At 38.7% G+C, this 20,429-nt stretch overlaps 1 protein-coding gene across 6 annotated transcripts in view; it reads left to right on the top strand.

Moving 5' to 3' along the window:
* Positions 1-20,429, top strand: part of KCNH8 (potassium voltage-gated channel subfamily H member 8) — a 323,204-nt gene that overhangs the window by 259,617 nt on the left and 43,158 nt on the right. For all 6 annotated transcript variants that reach the window (XM_083188766.1, XM_083188768.1, XM_083188771.1 and 3 more), the window contains 4 exons: positions 1,495-1,692; positions 4,923-5,122; positions 10,140-10,389; positions 15,817-16,031. In XM_083188766.1, the coding sequence (XP_083044892.1) occupies positions 1,495-1,692; positions 4,923-5,122; positions 10,140-10,389; positions 15,817-16,031 (863 nt within the window). The remainder of the gene's footprint in view (positions 1-1,494; positions 1,693-4,922; positions 5,123-10,139; positions 10,390-15,816; positions 16,032-20,429) is intronic.

The raw sequence follows: 20,429 nt of genomic DNA, 5'->3' as shown, positions 1-20,429 counted from the left end.
CCCACCCTCTCTCACTTTATATCTGATGTTCATTATACAGGGTGTATCTGTGTGGAATTATATTGGTTCCCTTTTGTATGTATTTTGCATCCAGCACCACATGGATAGTTTTCTCTTATTATTAATATATTTCTGCATTGTTGAATTAATGAGTCTATCTTGGATGTATTATTCTTATTTTTAACACCTTTATGCATTTTTGAATTACGGTAGTTTGGTGGGAAACTGTGGGCCTTATTCTAGTTCACTCTTAGAGGCAAATTCCTTCTCAAATGGACAAAACCATGTGCAGGTGGGGCAAATGTAATTTGTGGAGAGTTATATTTGGGGGTTTTCTACAAAGTGAGATCTATGTTGCAGTGTAAAAATAAAGCAGTCAGTATTTTCCCTGCACAGAAACAAAATAACTCACCCAAATCTAACTCTCTCTGCACCTGTTACATCTGCCCCACCTGCAGTGTACATGGTTTTGTCCATCTGAGAAGGAATTTGCCTCTAAGAGTGAACTAGAATAAGGCCCAGTATCTCTATTTCCTACCTAACTACCTTTCTGAACTGACCTGCTTAGGGGTCACCCATTGGTAATTTTGTACATTGGACTGCTGGAGGATCCCTTCCCGTGGAGGACAGCTGTGCCACATTTTGTTTTGTTTCCCATTTTTAAGGGTTTTAGTTAGTCTCCCTCTTGTCTGCTCTGGAGGTGTTGGGCACCTTGTCTCCCCATAAGGCCTGGTGGCATCGGAGTTGGGGCAGACCTAATTTGCCCCTTCAAACATGGCTATTATAGGTGAAGTCTTAACTCTGCAGGTGCCTATAATCTCTGGAGGGATTAACAGAGTAAGGGTTGGGATTGTGGCTTGTCCTCCCTGGTAACCTCTTGCTTGAGATTTCCTCAGAGTCATAACAACAAGTGAAGTTTGCCATGGTTCCCAGTATACTATGGGCCTGATTCAAGGATAGAAAAAAAGCAAATGCAATTGTGAATGTGATATTTTTCATCTTCAAAGCTACTAATTTCTGTCAGTCACTTTGCGAATATTCCTCATTGTAAAAGGATTGCGGTGGCAGCTTTCATCTCTGAATAAGGAATAAATGCGCACACATGGGTAAATTAATTTACTAAAGTTTAAAGACACCAATCACATTCTGTCTATCATTTCTCAATTGTATCCTAGAAAATGATAGACAAAATCTTATTGGTTGCTATGGACAATACCACCTCTTTTAATTTTGAGAGGCTTTTGTATTTTTTCCCCCAAGAAACAAAATTGAGGAAAAAGTAGTAAAATTAAGGAAAACAGGCATTGCACTATGTATTTTGCACCATATGGTACAAAAATGGATAGATGTATGTGGATACATCAGCAGGTAACACAATTGCATTTAAATAAAATATATATATATATATATATATATATATATATTTATATTGAAAGTGTATGTACTCTATGTAATTTAACTGCTTCAATATATTGTTTTTATTTCTATTATTAGGTTGGCTTCATGAACTGGGGAAAAGACTGGAGTCACCATTTTATAATAATAATACGCAAGGTGGTCCTACCATCCGAAGTACATACATTGCATCGCTATATTTTACACTCAGCAGTCTAACCAGTGTTGGATTTGGAAATGTTTCCGCTAACACAGATGCAGAAAAGATCTTCTCTATATGTATTATGTTAATTGGAGGTAATACCCTTTTCTCTGAAGTTATAATATATACAGTCGGCCAAATGTAATCGGGTGTGAATTGTTTTTTAAGCGGCAATCAATTACATGGATAAATCAAGCTTGTTTATCATTTTAAATGATTGCTGCTTTAAGAAAAATGGAAAAGCTCTCTAACTTTCGGATTCTCACATCCTATTACATTTGAACCATTGTATAAGGCAGGTTTTGACAAAAAAATAATTTTTTATTTAACTAAGTCATTGTATTTTTAAAAATGATGTAATGTATTGCTGCATTGTGGTTTTATTTACTCATGATGATAGTATATTGTGTATATAAATAGAACATTGAATTCTGGTTACTAAAAAGGAAATTATATGGTTTACACTATTTAGTTTAAGTATAAATACTTATGCATGAACATTTTCAGTTAATGCACCGCTCTAAACATCAGCATGAAAAATCAATTAGTTACACATATAAGTAGGAGTCATGCATTGGTTTATATATAATCATGTTACCACTACAAAAACTGTGCCCTTTCCAGATAATATTCAATTAAAAGAAAGCAAAAGTAGACTGTGACAAATCTGATGAAACCATTTACAATTTTCATTATTGAATTTTTTAGATCTAAACTATGTAACTAACACAATGATTCATGTGCATACATTTGCAACTTTTAAAAATTAACTGGTAATATTTTTTTATATCAGCATCTGGTATAATAAAGCAAGACGTTTCCTTACAGATGTGTCCTTTAACATTCTTGCAGTGATGCCTACATCGCAGCAAGGATGTTGCCCAATAGTGGGGTACATAAAATTGCACGCTACCAATATGTCATTAAAATTAACTTTAATGAGACCCGACAGTGACCATGGCCGCTGCATTGTAGCACTTCATGGGTGACATGTAGTAAATGCAATTTTTGGTAAGGTTACAAAATCGCAATAAATCGCATGGTTGAAAATATTTTTTTTGCCCAAAATTGCAAATGTAATTAAATGCAGTTTCAGTAGTAGAAATGGAATTAGCATACAATTTCTGATGATTTTTGGTCAGGAAAATGGGAAAATTTTGGTAACGGAAATGTGTGACTTTTTACACATGGTAATGTACGGTTTTTGGTCATAATTTAAAAAAATGGTGCGGGTCTCCCTAATCCTGGACTCATTTAGCCAGCCCTGGTTCCAAAAGGACAAAAAAAGCATAGAGCTCCCCTATATTTCTGAAATCAGCCCCTGGTTCCAAAATGATGGGGGGACGGATGGACTGAAGGTTACCCATATTTTGGAACCAGCACTGGGCTCCAACAGCCAGCACTGTCATACCAGAGCCGGGGGACACTTTTTATACAAGGTCCCCCAGCACTGGATGGCTGGACCATTAAAGGAGGGTTGAAGTCCGGTGCTGTCCCCGGAGTCCCAGGGAAGTGGACACCGGGCTGATGTGTGTAAAAAATAGATAAAAACACATTGCTTTATACAGGAGAACTACAAGACCCAGCATGAGGTGGGGGTGGGGCATGAATGTGCCCGCTGGGTCTTGGAGTTCATCTGTTAAAAGAATAAATAATGAGACACATACCCAGAAATGCATAACTTTATTTAACACCCCTTTTACACTTTAAATTCATTCACACATACTTACCTTGTCCAGCACTGTTCTCTCTCTCCCACTTCTCACTCAGCAGTGAGCAGGCTGTTCTATAGTGGAGACAGGTCAAGGCATTTAAAACTTATAAAGTACCTCCCTTTTGTTTTGGGTCTGGATGATGAAATCCTGCAACCAATTATTTGATATTCATAGTTTTGCTTCAGTGTGTCAAACCCAGCCTGTAATATGGAAGGTAGGAGCTGATTGGCTGGTTGTTTCTCACTCTCCAATTGAAGCTTGGTGTATCTGGCCCATAGAGTGTATGATAAATTTGGGCAGTATGGATGGTGTAATGGTTAGCATTACTACCTCACAGCACTGGGGTCATGGGTTTGATTCCCACCATTGATCTAACTGTGCAGGGTTTGTATATTCTTGAGTGGCTATATTCTTGTGTACTTGCAAGAATATACTTGTTTCTCTGATTTCCTCCCACAATCCAAAAATCTACTAGTAGGCAAATTGGCACCCAACAAATGAACCCTAGAATGTCTGTGTGTGCGTGTACGTGGTAGGGAAATAGATTGTAAGCTCCACTGGAGCAGAGACTGATGTGAATATTCAAATATTCTATGTAAAGCGCTGCGGAATATGTGTGCACTATATAAGAAACTGTTAATAAATAAATAAATGATAAAGATAAACAATTGGAAGACAATGTGAAGCATTGTCTGAAGTGTTCACACTTGTATAGAGTACAAACAGAATGGACTAGAATAACCCACATGGTTAAGAGTGTATAAAGGATTGTCACTAGTTACTGCATTTTGCCTCTGGTATTCTAAACAGAGCTGCCACCAGAAAAAAAAGATGAAATCCTGTCTCAAAACTCAGTACAGGAAAAACTCAGTATACAGTATATTTATTTTCTCATCATACAATAGTGTTCCCTCTCTTAAACCTACTTTAAGGAACCTAGTCTGACAAACTATTGTCTTTTTTGTCATTTACAACTCATTTTTTCTCACTCTCTGATCTTCACTTTACCATCTAGGGAACTTCAAAGGCAAAATGTATTTATAGTCTAGAAATCTCTTCTCGCAAAATCCAACAGACCCCTCTGCACCCTTCTCCACTCTGATGTCAATATTATTGCAAATTATTATTCCTCTTCCCACTCAACCTATTCATTCCCAATGTTTCCATTCCTATAATCCTCCTGGGAATTAAAACTGATTACTACCATGTTAAAATCTCTGCACCCAATACAATGTAAAGCAAGTAGATAATATTAAATATCAACTTATGCACTTATTACATTCATATAGCACATTATTTTTTTAATTATACAAATAAAACATTAATTTAATACAACTATATTAACATCTTAAGATATAACATACTGTAAGTAATTACAGAATGAACAAACATTATTTTGTGGTCAGTATGTGGCACAATACTTGAGCGATTATTAGCATTTGACAATAAAGTAATTACTGAAATGATATAAAGAACGTTAATATACTGTAATATCACTATAAATCTGAATGTATGTAAGTGTGTATATATATATATATATATATATATATATATTATCTAACTTGCAATAATTATATTTTAATGTTCTGCTTTGTTTTCATCTTGCATAGCTCTGATGCATGCCTTGGTGTTTGGTAATGTGACTGCTATAATCCAACGACTGTACTCCAGATGGTCCCTTTATCACACAAGAACCAAGGATCTGAAGGATTTTATACGGGTTCATCACCTTCCACAACAGTTGAAACAGAGAATGTTGGAATATTTCCAAACCAACTGGTCTGTTAATAACGGGATTGATTCTCACGAGGTAATGTGTATTTCCATTTTATGATTTTGTACCTATAAATATTGTATTTTTTTTTTTACTATGCTGGCACATTTTGACAATGTATAACACCAATAAAGCAGAAATCCAATATTGTTTTGATTCTATCAAGAAATTATAATTCTTTATAATAAAAATATTAATATTATATGTACCTACAATATATAATATAAATGGAGCTCTCAAGCAAGGTTAAATTAAATGTAGATATAAACTTAAACTATCAACTATGTTTTGTTAAATAGCCACAACATTTTGTTGCCCAATGTCCTTGTTTAGATCAGCCATGACACTCCATTGTTCAGACAAGAATATAGATGGACACTAAAAATAGTTCGGTACTTGTGTATTATCACGGCGCCCACTAAGCTATTTGCTTAGTGGGCTATTCTGCGTAGGAAAATCGCATCGCATCTCATGTGCCATTGTAAGTGCCGATGTGATGCGATTTTCCTATGCAATTTATTCAGTGGTCTTTTATTTATATTGTATAGGGTGTACAATGCCATTAGGTATACAATAATGACATACAATGAGGTTTAAGGCACCCCCCCCCCACTATCCACGCCACCCAGAAGCGTGGCGAGCACAGCGACCCCCGCGAGGGGCGGGGGACCGCGTCCTCTGACCTTTTCATACCCCTACTATCCACATTGGTGTGGAGTTGATCTTATATAGAGTGGCGAGTGCAGAGAGCCACCATGCCCGAAGCGTGGTGTGCAGAAGCGGAATACATGTAAAGTAATCCGCGTCCCCTCGCGGGGCTTGCTGCGTTCACTACGCTTCGGGCTCGGTGGCTCGCTGCGCTCGCCTCACTATATAAAATCAACTCCACGCCGACGTGGATAGTAGTGGTATGAAAAGGTCAGAGGACGCATTCCGATGCTCGCCGCGCTTCGGGGTGGCGTGGATAGTGGGGGATGGGGTGCCTAAAAACCTCATTGTATGTCATTATTGTATACCTAATGGCATTGTACAGGTGTGATGCAATGCAATGCGATGCGATTCCCCGCGGCTAAGAGAGCAGTGAATAAATTACATAGGAAAATTGCATCGCATCGCATTGCATTGCATCGCACGGCTGTTATAATGGCCCATGCAATGCGATTTTCCTATGGTCTCGTACGTAAGAAACTTTGGCGCCGTGATAATACACAAGTACCAATAGTTCTCCTTCTTTGATGTAATATGATACAGTAAATACTGAGGTAGCAAAACCCCATCTGAACCCCCCCTGATAAAGCCTGTGCGAGACACTTAAATGTGTTGTGATTAAGATGCTTATGATTATATTTAATCAAAGGAATTTGTACCATTTCTAATTAAGACCTAAATAGAAATATTTTCCTCTGGTTTTTATATAAGTTAATTCAGGTGTCGACGGTTTTACTCTCATTATCAATAACAGCAATAAAATAATTAAAATTCAGTTTACAATAATCATGCAAATACTAATCTATCTTCACATTAAAATAAATTAAATGAAGACTGCTAAATGATCACAGTGTTAGATATACACATATAATATTTACTTTAGCTGCAGGGAATGCTGCCTTGACAACTGAATTTAGCAATGTAATAGGAAATAAGGGTCTAATTCAACAAGCCCCATAGTTTCCTGAAAACCGTGAAAACTCCTTTAGCGATGGAAGATGGTGCAACCAGGTGCATCTGTTAATATGACAGTGCTTCACGGTATAGGGAAGCACTTGCATAATAGCGATGTGCCAACAAAATTTTACAAAATTACAAGTGATCCTGAATAAGGCTCTAAATAGACAAATTGTTACTTTTTTCATATTAATGTCTATTTTTTTGTTTTGTCTTTACTTGAGCTAATTGGTGACAATATTGTAGTATAATAAGTAATTCAATCATGAATTAAATAATTAATAAAGAACTGCCATTTGTCAAACAGAGCCTGCTCTCTTTTTTATATATTGTAGTATAAAATCTCAGCTAGTTAGCACATCCCATTAAAAGTAGCAAGGGCAGTGGTTCCAAAACTTTCTTGAATCACGGCACCTTAGAGTATCAGGGCACCCCTAAGCAATTAAAACATTTGGGTGAAGATTTCTATGGGACCTCTAGTGATATGCACAATTCTAGGCAGTATGATGTAGAAAACATAATTTCATACTGGGACGAGAGTGAAAGTAAGAAATGTTTTTTACTAGTAATATCCCATGGAGACACATTGTATATGACACCTTATTTGAATCTACCCTGTGGATGTTCATGCCAAGAATAGAACATAAATATGATCTCCTCTGAACTGAAAAGTGCAATTGGCCTAATTTAGACTGGATTGCAAAGCACTGCAGATGGAGCTGATGTAACATGTGCAGAGAGAGAGTTATGGGCCCCATACATCAGCAATCACAATTTATGGATTTCCAGATCCAGGGATTTTTTGGCCAGATAAATGGACTTTACAATCTATCTGACTTTGCCCACACATTACAGATTTATTTCAGTGATCGGCAGATTTTTCCATCTAAAGATTGCATCTTCATATCTGGAAATTGCCCAATCGATTGCTGTTCATAATGTAAATAGATGAAGAAGATAAATTGGGAATGCCCACACATATAAAAAAAGATCTGCAGATAATACCAGATTATTAAACATGTTAAAAAACCTGATTAAGCAATCGATTGGCGATTTTGATTGGGATTGCCAAAAGGGGGAGCCCACACATCTAAAATTAATTGTGGCAATCATCTCCATATCTGAAAATTGTCACAATTAATTGCTGATGTATGGGGCCCGTTAGATTTGGGTGAGTTATTTTGTTTCTGTGCTGGGTAAATACTGGATTCTTTTTTATTTTTACACTTCAAATAATATTTGAGTTTGAACACACCCCACACAAATTTACTGGATCCCAGCTGCCGGCAAATAATAAGATAATAAAAATAATTATAATAAGCCCTCTGCACTTCACAATTGCACCTCCACCACATACCACATTGGAAAGCATGACTTTAGCTCATTACTATCATATTATGGGGGTATCCATTGTTCCAACACTTTTCCCGACAGGGGAAACAGCGGCAGGTCCCTAATTCAATTCTGTCTTTACCAACAGCATTGAAGAGGGATCATGGCAGAACGAGCCCGACTTCAGAAGCTATTGGGCCCGTTCTGCCAATAACGGTGGTGAATTGTCACAATCCTGGCCGCAGATCGTCAATCCACAGCCTTTTATGTGTACAAGCCCACTTTTTGCAGATCGGCAGGTGGGACATTGAATCCCGTCTGCCGATTTGCTGTCAGGCAAAAAATATACGGGCTTGGATCACGGCTGCCGGGAGGGATTAACAGCCGTGATCCAGGATTAAATACCCCCTATATGTTCAAATTCAAATAATCAGACATCATGATAAATCTAGAAAAGAAACGGGAATTTTGGTGGAGTTTTGGCTCTTAAAAAGTGACCCTCTGCAAAAATGATCAAAAATAATATATTTTGACAAATTGCTTTTCATTAACATTTCTCCATCATGCACACACACAACACATTGTTTCATAATGTATGCTGTAAATGTGGTACAATTCATGTCACTATCATTAATATACAGGTACATGACATATGCTGGGTCAAATCATTCTACCCTCTGTGCTGCCCCAACATGTCCCATGCCCCCCTTTTGGTTCAACCTCACCTACTTCTGTCCATCCACTTCATCCTACCCACTTCTCTGTACTGCCCACCATCCACTCTGTTCCACTTTGCCATGATTTCTGACCACTGCCTCTATTCCACCCACAATTTTATACCACCCACCCTGTTTCTCCAAACAATATGCTGCTCAGTCCCTCCCACAGTCCTCACTGACTTCCACCTTGCACTTTTTACAGCTGCTTGCTTACCTCTTGTTGGGTACCCCTGTTTTCCTGTTAGAATCACTAATTATCAAGCAATGGAAGGTGCTCCTAGGCTCCCACTGTATGTAGGAGACAAGACATACCTGACTTAGACAGTTATTATAGAATTATGCTAACATTTCATTACTGTACATAATTGTAATGCAGAATGACTTTGAATTTTCCTATAGCTTAATTTAAAAGTCAGTTAAAAAAATGAGCAGTAAATTTATTAAGCTAGGTGAAGTTGTAATGTGTCTGGTTTTTATCACCAACCAATCAGCACCTACCTGTCATTTTTCAAACCAAGCCTGTGACTTCACAGATAGGAGCTGATTGGCTGGTGATAAAAACCAGACACTTTATCACTTCACTGAGCTTAATAAATCTGCCCCTTAATTATGTGATCTACCGGTTAGCAGAACCAACTACTGTATATTAAGTCCAGTTAACAATGACTCACTTAGTGCTGGCAATAATAGATAATAATATAACATAATATAATATAACAGTTTTCATTTGTAGCATTATTATTTTTTCAATTTTAAAACACACTTCACACACACACACACACACACATTCTGTATCAATATACTTAGAAAGTATTGAATACAATGAAGTCAAATATATTGCAGTGCTTTTATTGCTATGTAAAAAATATATATTTCTGATATTTATTTTCTTATATGCAATAGTATTTTTTCTTGTGGCATAACAAGTATGATTATTTGATGTAGATTGGTCTAAATGATAATATCTCAATGTACAGATATATTAAATGTGATGTGTTCCTATCAATATAAAATAACATTTCATTTGGGGGATTTTTTTAATATGAAGAATTAGAACATTCAATTACTAAAAATTGTAACTAGCTCATTGATAGCTTTAGCTTTTATCATTTGAAATGTAACTTATTACCTATATCTACTTCAGTAAAAATGTTACTAAAACAGAATACATGACAAGAGTAGCTGCAGGATTAATTATTTTTAAATTATCGCACAAGTTAAATCCAACGGCAAGATAAATTGGTTACAACTCTAAAAGGCTGAAAGCTTCAAATCATTTGAAGCCCATAAAAGATTAAATATATCACCTGAATTAATACCATCCCTGTATTTGATAGCTCCTGAAAGAATTTCCAGATGAACTCCGTTCAGATATAACCATGCACTTGAACAAGGAGATTCTACAACTATCACTTTTTGAGAGTGCTAGTCGCGGTTGCCTCAGGTCCCTATCTCTGCATATCAAAACATCTTTTTGTGCTCCTGGAGAGTACCTACTGCGGCAGGGAGATGCATTGCAGGCAATTTATTTGGTGTGCTCCGGTTCCATGGAAGTTCTAAAGGATGACATGGTACTGGCTATATTAGGTATGTATTGTACCTTCCACTTATTATTATGTGATTGTCCGCATTTTTTTTTTTTTTTATAAATCGGAAAATATTTTTTTTTCAATCAAAATAAGTTCCTTCTGCTGATAACAAATGGCTGTTACTCAAATTGCTATGTTTTATAGTACAGATGTATTAATATGTTTAGTAGTTGGGGGTCTTTAAATGACTAAAATCCCAAAGTCTAAAAATTCTATCAATAGATGCAGATTCTTTTAAGTTCAAATTTAGTTGAGAAGTACTGGTCTTAAGTAAAGGGACCATGTTTTAGTCATAACGTTACCTGCATATATTTTATCATTGCATTTTATTGATAAATAGCCTGTCATATTATGCATTGCTGAACAGAGAAAATTATTCCCATCAGTCCTGGTCCCACTAGAGTTGACAATTGTATTTTAGTGCATTTATACAGTATGTAAAATGGTGCACAGGAGAAAAAAATATTTGCACAGTAACCTCCAATCAGCTGCTTACTTTTATTTTCCAAGCTGTCAGAATATTACTGGCTAAAAAAAACAGTATCAGTTTTTATAAATGTTCTCTTAATGATATAAATAATTGTCTAAATAGGTTTCTAGAACATAATTATACATATTTTCAGAAATAAAGATTATTCTTCCTCAATTTATAATAGGTTCGATTTTAATGCCTAAGTCTCTTCATTCGTTTAAATAACAAAATTATAATCAAGAGCCCACACATTAGAGCACTATAGCAAGGAAGACTGTATTATTTGCAGATGCTAAAAGCCCATTTTTAGTTTGGAAGTGCAGCACCAGTAATGAAGAGCAACATAGTATTTACAGTATGTAAAAGCAAACCAACCACTGCAGTTTCCCAAATGGCCATTTTGTGAGCTTGTGACAAGGTACAATATCATGATGCTGCATCATTTTGTGATAATTGTATGTTCTGCATTGGCTTGACAGCTGCTTGTTATGTGGGTTACACACCAGGATGATATGGCCCAAAACGAGTCAATTTAGATACAATCTCGACCGTTGTATGTAAATTGGCCATGTTTTGGGCCATTTCGCTGTCCTTTTGATGCGATCCCGATCCGATGCGCGGCCTTGCGGGTCGGTCGGTCTTTTCTGAGGTCCTAGGATCTCAGAACCGACCACTGCAGTGGGTGGGGGTCGTGATCGAATCGCGATCACATCAGCGGCATTTTCGCGGCGTGTCGGCAGCGCCGTCAGCTCGTGATACGTCATACGTTCCTGTGACAGCCCGCTCACGAGCACCATCGTCCTGGTGTGTACCGGGCATTTTTTTTTGTTTTTTTATTAAATTGTATTTAGTACAATATGGGAATGGGAATGTGAATGTGGCAACGGTGAAATGTAGAATAAATGGGAAATGGGAATCTGCGAATAAAGCACCGTCAATTTGATGTTATTACTTTTCATAATTTTCCATGCATGATCTGTCTTCTCTGTTAAATATACCTACAAGTACTCAGGAGTTGATGCAAGTCAGATTGATGAGCTTATCTTACACATTTTTGCATTGCAAATGCTCTGGAGCCAAGTGTACTCATTTATGTTTGATACTGAGTTTAGCAATTCAGTCACAAATTAGCTTGCAATGGAGGGGGTTTAACTGATTTGTCATGGGGTGCTTGCCCACAGGAAAAGTTCAGTGAGGCATGTTGTCGGAATAGCAGTCTATGTCAAACTTCCAGTGGCGGAACTGCCCAGGGTGCAGGGGGTGCAGCTGCTATGGGGCCCCGCGGCTGGGGAGACCCGATGGACAGCAAGCACTCCCTGACCCCTGCACCTTGCTTAGGGTTTTTTTTAAGGGAGCCGCTGCTGCAGCCGTCTAGGCTTATGATCTGCTTGCCACAGCCAGGGAAAGTAAGTAAAGCGGGGGGTGGGGCGCGAATCCGGAAGAGAGACTGTAGGAGTCTGCAGCATTGCAGCCTGGCTATGGCACTGTGAAGGCAGTGGAACTGACGGCGAGGGGCGGCTGCATTAGGAATCTTGCCAGTGATGTATGGTGGTGGCTGTGTCCAGAGAGGCACAGCCGCTCACCACGGTCGCCACCTCCACCAGTCTCGCACCGGGTGCCGCCGATACTCTCCCTGCTGCCTACACCCACTGCGGTCTCCGGAAACCACCCCCCACTTCGGCTCCTCGTGCTCACCATGCTCCCCACTAGTAAATAACTTGTAGAGAGTGAGACATCGCATCTGTCACTGAGATAGGAAAACTGCATTTTTGAAAACTTCTGGAGGAAGCTGATCCGAGGATACAATATGTACTATTTATATTTAAGATACACCTGAAGTCAAACCAAAGCAGATTCAGATTGTAAAAAGTTCTTACCCATAAAAAAACCATGTGTAATGTGTAATGTGTATGGCATGTCACATAATGTGTAATGGCATTGCGATGTGTCACATAATGTGTAATGGCATTGCGATGTGTCACATAATGTGTAATGGCATTGCGATGTGTCACATAATGTGTAATGGCATTGCGATGTGTCACATAATGTGTAATGGCATTGCGGTGTGTCGGATAACGTGTAATGGACTTTGCGGTGTGTCTCATAACATGTAATGGGCTTTGCGGTGTGTCACATTATGTGTAATGGGCTTTGTGAGGTGTCACATTTTGTGTAATGGGCTTTACGGTATGTCGCATAACATGTAATGCTTTGCAGTGTGTCACATTATGTGTAATGGGCATTGCGATGTGTCACGTTATGTGTAATGGGCATTGCAATGTGTCACATAACATGTAATGGGCTTTGCGGTGTGTCGCATAACATGTAATGGGCTTTGCGGTGTGTCGCATAACATGTAATGGGCTTTGCGGTGTGTCGCATAACATGTAATGGGCTTTGCGGTGTGTCGCATAACATGTAATGGGCTTTGCGGTGTGTCGCATAACATGTAATGGGCTTTGCGGTGTGTCGCATAATGTGTGAGGGGCATTAACCTTTGCAGCGAGGCCACACACCTTTTATAATGCGTGCATTTTTTATTTTTAAAATTTCTATTGGAGGGGCATATTCTTACTGTTCCCACTAATGGTGGCCACACACGGTGTGATGCACACTGGTACAGAACTTAGTTAGGGGGGCCCCATTATAAATTTTGCTATGGGGCCCACAAAGTTCTAGTTACGCCTCTGTAGTCACCCCAAATTTCCAGGTTTTAAGTATATCCATGCTCGGCTACAGGTAACTTAATACCTCAGTCAAATTCATTTAACAACCTGTGCTGAGTCAAGGTTATACTTAAAACCAGGACCATTGGCCTGCCTTGTGGACCATGTTTGTGAACCTTTGGTCTATGCTCCATATCTGGGAATAGGAGAGTGATGCCATCACACAGGTAGCAGGACACACGTCACATCCATGTGGTTTGTAGGATGCCTGGAACAGCACACAGCAGCCAGTAGCATTGCTGAAGAGTCATGTGGAGCATTCAAAGTAGGCACCCTGCTATCTGCAGAGCTAATGGCCCACAGGCTTCAGGGTGCATACTCAGCACAGGTTTAGAGGGCTGGGCTGGCAGAGCACTGTTCTTACCCTGCAAAGTTGCACCTCTATTTAGATTAATTGTTTGCACCATGGATACAGCTGGTGCGGTGCAAGTTTGCACTGATGATGATGATGATAGTAATAATTAATTATTGATATATTGTCGGTTTCATATGCTTATAGAAAATCAGAGAAAAGGAAAACTTTCAAAGTTCTGTTCATATAACCTGCTACTATAGCATTTATGTCCTGTCTAAAGATTAATTTAAATCACTGACTGTTGTTGTATGTGAACACGGTATTAAGAAAAGGTGTTAATCAGATAACTGTACCATTGAAAGCACATAGATGCGTATAGGCAGATAATGAATGCACTAGTCGCTATTTGAATAGTTTTACAATTAGAAAAAAACATTGATATATTTGACATACAAAAAAATATAATTTATTCTAAATTGGGAAATTAAATCCAAGCACAAATAAAATGTAGAATGTAGAAAATAAAATAAGTTCAGTTTGCTAAATTCACTGCTGGAGGTTAATTGATTTGCATTTGAAAGACCGAGCAATTCATCTTCCATTTGTCTTGCCGTTTGCAATTTGTTTTTCAACAAAATACAGTATGTAATAGAGGTTTCTTAGGAATGCTTCGGCTTCTCTAAATTACTTTCTGTAGAAGTTTTTGCCATGCTTTAGAAGATGAAAAGCACTCCTCTGTAATAAGACTTAAAGGGTCTCTTTCAGAGAATGATGTATAACAGCCAGAAATATATGGATAAAAATTCTATCACAAAAAAAGTATACATACTCCTACAGTACATGAGCATATTGAGTTGCATGGATATCCACTTATTTCAAACTCTGAACCTTAGGCTTTCATTGTCTGGCAAACAAATATATATATATAAAAAAAGTACTAGTATACTCATGGGCGTGCGCAGCACATTTTATTAGGGGGTGCACCGTCAAAGGAGTGTGCATAGCTCCACCTATTGGGCGTGTCTAACACCGCCAATAAGGCGTGTCTTCCATCATCTATTGGCTACAATATAAAAAGTGTCTCAGCCACACCATATTCTCCTGCCTATTTCAGTTGTAATCTTCTAATTACTCTGTGTAACAGTACATGCAAATACAGTCCTAAACATATATGGATGACGCAGGTATGTGATATGGATGACGCAGGTATTTAGTGATATGACAAATGGTCTAGTTCAATTAACAATGCAAACAAACATATAATTGATTGATGGGCGCTTCTTTAAATGGAATACAGTTCTAAAAAGCAAAAGTCTTTGGTTAAGGGTATTGCTGGTATTGTTAGCAGCAGAGGTGTTCATAAGGGCACAGCATTAGGGGGTGCCTGTGCACCCCTAACACTCAATGCGCGCACACCTATGAGTATACTCAACTTTCCTCCAGTAAACGTGTTATATACCAGAGGTTCCCAAACTTTTTAGACTCATGGCACCCGATAGTATCAGAATTTTATCCATGGCACCCCTAGGCCAAAAGTTTTTTATGGAGAAATTCAATAAATGTATATTAAATTAAATAAATAATCTGTGTCTGATTTGCACAGAGGTTGCAGAGTTCTGGGCCGCTGCTAGGCAACTTAGCCGCCAGAAAGGTATGTCATGTATTTAGTACAATATGTGCATATTCATTTTAATTCAGGAATTAGCTAAGGTATTTCTCCATACAGATTCCTTCATGCACCCTGACCTTCTCTTTGGTCTATGGACAATGAATTTGGTAGGTATGTATTTCTGTAGTTTATTGTTATGCTAATGTCTGTTTTTAGTGGTTAGAAACTCCAAAATTGCCTTGCCAAGAAGTATCTGCCATGCAAAATGCAGCACTTATGTTTTAGCGGAATAATTTTCTATTTACATCTGATTTGTCTTACAGGTAAAGGAGATTTAATTGGAGCAAATCTATCAATAAAAGATCAAGTAATCAAAACCAATGCAGATGTCAAAGCTCTGACCTACTGTGATCTTCAATGTATTATCCTCAAAGGTCTTTATGAAGTTTTGGACTTTTACCCTGAATATGCACATAAGTTTGTAGATGACATACAGCAAGACCTTACATACAATCTTCGAGAGGGCCATGAAAGTGATGTAAGTACACTTAATGAGAACAAGAGTGTTCTCATAAGTGAAACATATCCAAGTTTTTTAACCTTCTGTATGTTGTAATCTTTTATCTCATTTGGACTCTGTGTCTATCTTACTTTCACTTTTCTGGGGCTGATGCAAAGTTGCCTGAAATATAGTGTAAATTACTCTTAAAAGAAACAAATGCAAAAAAGTGTTGCAGAACCTTATGCCCCATATGTTCCCATGTTTTAGGACAGTGATTCCCAAGCTTTAGAGGCCATTGCAACTTGGTTCCATAAATATACATCAGTGTCAATCACCCATTGAAGTCCTTGTTCAAAATTCAAAAATTAATTATGATTAAACTTAATTAATGAATAATATAAAATAGTATTGATTAATGATATTTATATTTACATATAGTCCTTCCCCAGCCTGTGGTAGGCATGGGCCACCAGGCAGATACTAAAGTAATAGACTACCGATCCCCTACATTGCCTTCTTCTGCTTGTGCTTCAACCCACCCCCTTCTTAGTGTCCACCTATGGCAATCCTGCATTATCTAGAGTGTTGTCCTGCTTACTTTGGAAAGCATTGTTGTAAAGCATGTATTTATGTGCTACAAAAGATATTGATATCAATATAGGCTAATTTGGCTAAAAACTCTCTAATACAGTAAAAACATTACACTCTGTGGAAAACTAAAATAAAAAAATATGCTAAAGCAGACTGTACTCACACAATATCATTTATGTCCCAGAAATGTTAAACACAACAATCAATATAAGGAGAGAATTTGGTATCAGACAATCACAAGCAGCTCTCTAATCTTCATCACTATCCCTTTTTACACCTGCCCCTGACCACCTATAAATAACAAAGTGCTCCACCATACATACTGTATATGCATCTTCTTTTTCTAGTTTGCATGTTACAATGGGGCAGATGTATTAAGCCTGGTGAAGAGATAAACTGGAGATAAAGTGGAAGGAGATAATGAACCAGCCAATCAACTCCCAACTGTCATATTTCAAACACAGCTGATTGGCTGGTGCATTACCTCCTTCCACTTTATCTCCAGTTTATATCTTCGCCAGGCTTAATACGTTTGCCCCAATATGCCCTTGCTGTTTTTTGCCTGATTTAGAATACCTATGTCCTAGCCCAAGCTTCATGGGTTGATATGCATGTACAAACTGTTTTGATCATATGAAGTGAAAATTCATGAGAGATACTGCATGCTATTCAGACTGGCATAGTACTCTTCTACAGTCCAAATGTTTCTTACTTCCACCTTGTGCCTTATGATTACAGTCTTTCCTTGCCTGTTTCCTTGTTTGTTCCTCAGAGTGTGTTTTTTGATGTCCTGGTCCTTGTGCCTGTGCCTTTTGCAATATTGGTGCTATCTTTCTGTTAACACTTATACTGTATGAAACCTGCTGAAATGAGGTGGGAAGGAGGGTACAGTAGTGGGAGACAATTGCTTTGCATTTAGGGTCAAATGTCGTATGGATAAGTACTACACAGAGACCCAGTTGTAGTTCTGCTTCTGGGGGACATACTGTACTGTGAGGTATGTGGAGAAATAGACAGGAAGAGCATGCTATGGTTATACCCATAAAATTGTGTAAAAGCCATGAAAAAATAAATGTTCAATGCAACTAACTATATATGAGAAATGTGATATACCAATGACATATTTTTTTTGTTGTGCAACTAAGTTTTGTATATTTTTTTACTTGAAGCTGTATCTTAGTAAGTTGAGTTACATTCTTTTTGGAAATTTGTTTAGTTGTGGTTAGTGTTAATTCTAGCACCCGCTATCTTTGAAAACCCATGCAGTTCCTGTTCCCTGCCTTGAGTGTCGCTGTCTGCTGTGGTGTTTCTAGCACAGGTCTGGTATGCATATCAGTGTTGATATACAGACCACACTGTGCTAGAAACACCACAGCAGACAGCGACACCCCAGGCAGGGAAGAGGAACTGCATGGGTTTTCAAAGTTGGCGGGTGCTAGAATGAACACTATCAATTGTGGTCATTGCAAAAAATTGTCTCTTTCTGATGTCTTTATCAAGCATTTGGTGTTCATGTAGTGGTAGACGATGGAGGTGTGTGAACATTCCAAAGACTCTGCTGACTGTGTCATGGGACTATGTTACCATAGTAAACACTTTTGGCAATTTGTAAATCATTAATATCAGGTTGATATCCAAAACTAGAGATGTGAATTTAGAACATTGTTGCTGGTTTTGTTATAATTCATAGTCCTGTTTTTTGGTTTTTCAAAAAATGGTTTTGGTTTTGTATTTTTTCAAAAAAGTAAAACAAAAGATTAAATTAAATAAGTTGAGATTTTCTTTGTTCCAAGAGTAGTATTACTAACCTCTACAGTATGTAGTACAGGGGGGTAGATTTGCGCACTCTGTGAGATCTGGTTTGTGCGGTTACTCGCTTGTGGCAAGGTGTATGCAGAGTATATATGGACTATAAGGCTGATGTAGTGAAAACAAATGGTCTTTATTTGTAAAAAGAACAATCAATATAAAAAGTCTCTTAATTGGGGGCGGTCGGCCTGGGGATAGGTGCCACTGGGGCCAGAGGTCTTCTGTGGATCTCACTATAGTGTCTTCCACAGGCTCTGGAGTACGTGTCAACTTCCCTGTGTCGACCTGGGTGGGGTGGTGGGCCAGTGGGAACTCTGTGCGGATGCGGAGCACTGGGGTCCCGCTGGTGGGGGGTGGTGGTGTGGAAGTTTGTGGTGAGCAGTCGGGGTGTGGGGTGTAACCCTTGGACTGCTGGTTCGCTGGCTGGAGTCTCAGTCCGTGCGGTGAACACTGTCCTGGTGGTCAGAGTAAGTGCTGGGTGGTACCGGGGGCTGGCGTCCCTAACCCTTCGGTGGTGCACCTGGACACTTACCCGATACCTGGTGGTCGCTGCGGCGAAATGGATCTCTGCCCGATGTCCTCTTCAGTCTTCACCGGCGTCCGCTATTCCCGCGGTGCTGCCGGCTGCAGGTCCACACTGCTACTACAGCTGTTCCTTCCACTTCCGGGTTAGGCTGGCTTGCGTCACCCGGGGTGTGAGGACGGCTGGAGCGGTGTGCGCTCGACTCCTTCAGTATATCATTAAATTTAGTCATTTGCAGTCCGTTTTGATCACCTCACAGCTCACAATACTGTTTTCATCTAATTTAGGCCAAAGGCTGAATTGACCTGGCAGGTAACTAAGGGAAAGAGCAGCAGGACAAACACACAGCGGTTTATAGCACATCTATCAAACCATGCCACACAGTAGTGACAGAAAAGTACATAGGTGCAAGATGGAATTGATCTTCCATCCACCCTTTTTCTAAATACTGAAATAGAACATGCACGGTTTAACAAACACAGCATTTTAGCTACAGGTTCTGACTTTTTTTTGTATCTGAAGTGTTTGGTTTGTTTAGGATCCCACAAAAAATTTCTGGAAGGACTACCGCCAATCCCTAATAATTAGGTTGATAAAGACATAATACATTTCCCGAAATGTGCCACAAATGACTTACTGTGGAGTAGATGCCTAAACGGCCAGAACTGCAGCAACTGTTGCCTGGCTTACACAAACAACATCATCAACATCGTCATCCTTAGTGTCAGAAAGTAGTACACACATATCCCCTTTATCCTATTCCACTTCCACACAAGAAACATAAATTTCTATCATGTCCTCATCACCATCTTTACTTGTACTGCTCCCCACATGTGCAGATGGTGCAGAAATGGTGGAAGTATGGGAAAGAGGATTCTCTAATAGGACAGTATTAAAAATGTGAGCTCACACATAGCTCTCCCCAAGGTTGTTTGAAGGTTCTGAATGCACAGCTTGTAATGCCCTAGTGTCTTTCATATTGTTGACACCTTTTGTAGACCTTGAGTGAAAAGGACTTGTATCCTCATGAGAGGCAGATGAGGATGCCTCATTTGACAGTTGCTGAACCACCACTCATAAATAAAAGCCAAGGACTAAGTCTATCCTTGGGGCAGCATGTGGTGAATGGCATGTTTGGCATTTTTTTTCGCAAACTACCTTTATTAGAGGTATTTTTTGTTTACCACTGTACTGCATATTGTTTTGTTTTAAACCCTTTATGCCCTTGAGCATCATCTTTCGTAGATGATGTTGAAGGACTACGTCTATTGGCAGCAGCTACAACAGTAGTATTTGGTTGCTCTTCTCTAAAGTACTGTAATTAAATTCTCAATTCACAGATCATTGTGCTAATTCAAAGAGCTTTTAATATATGAATGTGAATAATAAACACACAGGGGTACAATGTTCCAGAGCAGTACAAACAAACAATATATTTTTTTACTTCTGGCTCGTCTCAATATATGGCAATTCAAAGGTATTGTAAAGTGCTGCAGAATCTGTGTGCGCTA

This window comes from Crinia signifera, chromosome 5, assembly GCF_055691185.1.
Source record: "Crinia signifera chromosome 5, ASM5569118v1, whole genome shotgun sequence".
Classification (NCBI taxonomy): domain Eukaryota; kingdom Metazoa; phylum Chordata; class Amphibia; order Anura; family Myobatrachidae; genus Crinia; species Crinia signifera.
The sequence above is the reverse complement of the archived record's forward strand: the minus strand, read 5'-3'. Positions and strand labels throughout refer to the sequence as shown.